Below are 1002 nucleotides of genomic sequence, written 5' to 3'. Positions count from 1 at the left end.
AAAAAAAAAAAAAAAAAAAATCAAAGAAAAGAAAAAAGAAATACTGAATTGCAGTAACTTTTATAGGCACAAACTTCCTTAAGTTTCAAGCAAATGAAATTCAACCCTCATTATTCATGAGGACTTCAAGTAGGCCATTTTACCAACAAGCGTGAGCACCCTACAAATGGCTCTTACTTACTACAGAGTTCTTAGGATAAACGTGCTTATGCTTTGACTGAACAGTCACATGGATATCATAAAGGTGGCGATTGTGTATCACTATCCGGTGAAATTGCTTGCCTTCCTTCATGATTTCCTCAGTCTTTTTTTCAGTAGACATAAGATTTTCCAAAAAGTCTGAATCTTCTAAATATAGCTCATCACCTGAAAAAGGATAAAATTTGATTTTATTTTTAAATACAATATTATTTTTCACCATGGCAGAAGGGATAAAAATTTAATTCCATCGAGTATTATTTTATAAATCACTCTGATATATTAGGGACGTACAAATCAGTATTTATTTTGATCTATTTAATATGTCTGGAACTGAGATAGTTGTTAAATCATGATTTATTTTGATCTGTTTAATATGTTTGGAACTGAGATAGTTGTTAACTAATCTAATTCTATGAGCTTACCTCAATTTCTTTATTGTGTTTTTTTGGTCTTTTTTTGTTTTGTTTTTTTGAGATGGAATCTCACTCTGTTGCCCAGGCTAGAGTGCAGTGGCGCGATCTCGGCTCCACCTCCTGGGCTCAAGCTATTCTCATGCCTCAGCCTCCCAAGTAGCTGGGCTTCCAGGTGCCTGCCAACATGCCTGGCTAATCTTTGTATTGTTAGTAGAGACAGGTTTCACCGTATTTACCAGACTGGTCTCAAATTCCTGATCTCAAAAGATTCACCCACCTCAGCCTCCCAAAGTGCTGGGATTACAGGCCTGAACTACTGCACTTGTCCTCTTTCTTGTGTGTTTTTTTTTTTTTTTGAGGCAGAGTCTCGCTCTGTCGCCCGGACTGG

The 1002-nt window shown here is 36.6% G+C and overlaps 1 protein-coding gene across 1 annotated transcript in view; it reads right to left on the bottom strand.

The window, feature by feature from the left end:
• Nucleotides 1-160: 160 nt before the first annotated feature.
• The window catches only part of LOC105519269 (nucleoside diphosphate-linked moiety X motif 19, mitochondrial-like), a gene marked incomplete at its 5' end in the record, with an annotated part of 10987 nt that continues 10145 nt past the window's right edge, over nucleotides 161-1002 (bottom strand). The window contains one exon of the mRNA XM_011952581.1: nucleotides 161-366. Within this exon, the coding sequence (XP_011807971.1) occupies nucleotides 161-366 (206 nt within the window). The remainder of the gene's footprint in view (nucleotides 367-1002) is intronic.

This window comes from Colobus angolensis, unplaced genomic scaffold (genome assembly GCF_000951035.1).
Source record: "Colobus angolensis palliatus isolate OR3802 unplaced genomic scaffold, Cang.pa_1.0 Scaffold3413, whole genome shotgun sequence".
NCBI lineage: Eukaryota > Metazoa > Chordata > Mammalia > Primates > Cercopithecidae > Colobus > Colobus angolensis.
Note: the sequence above shows the minus strand (reverse complement) of the source record. Positions and strands in the feature narration are given on the sequence as shown.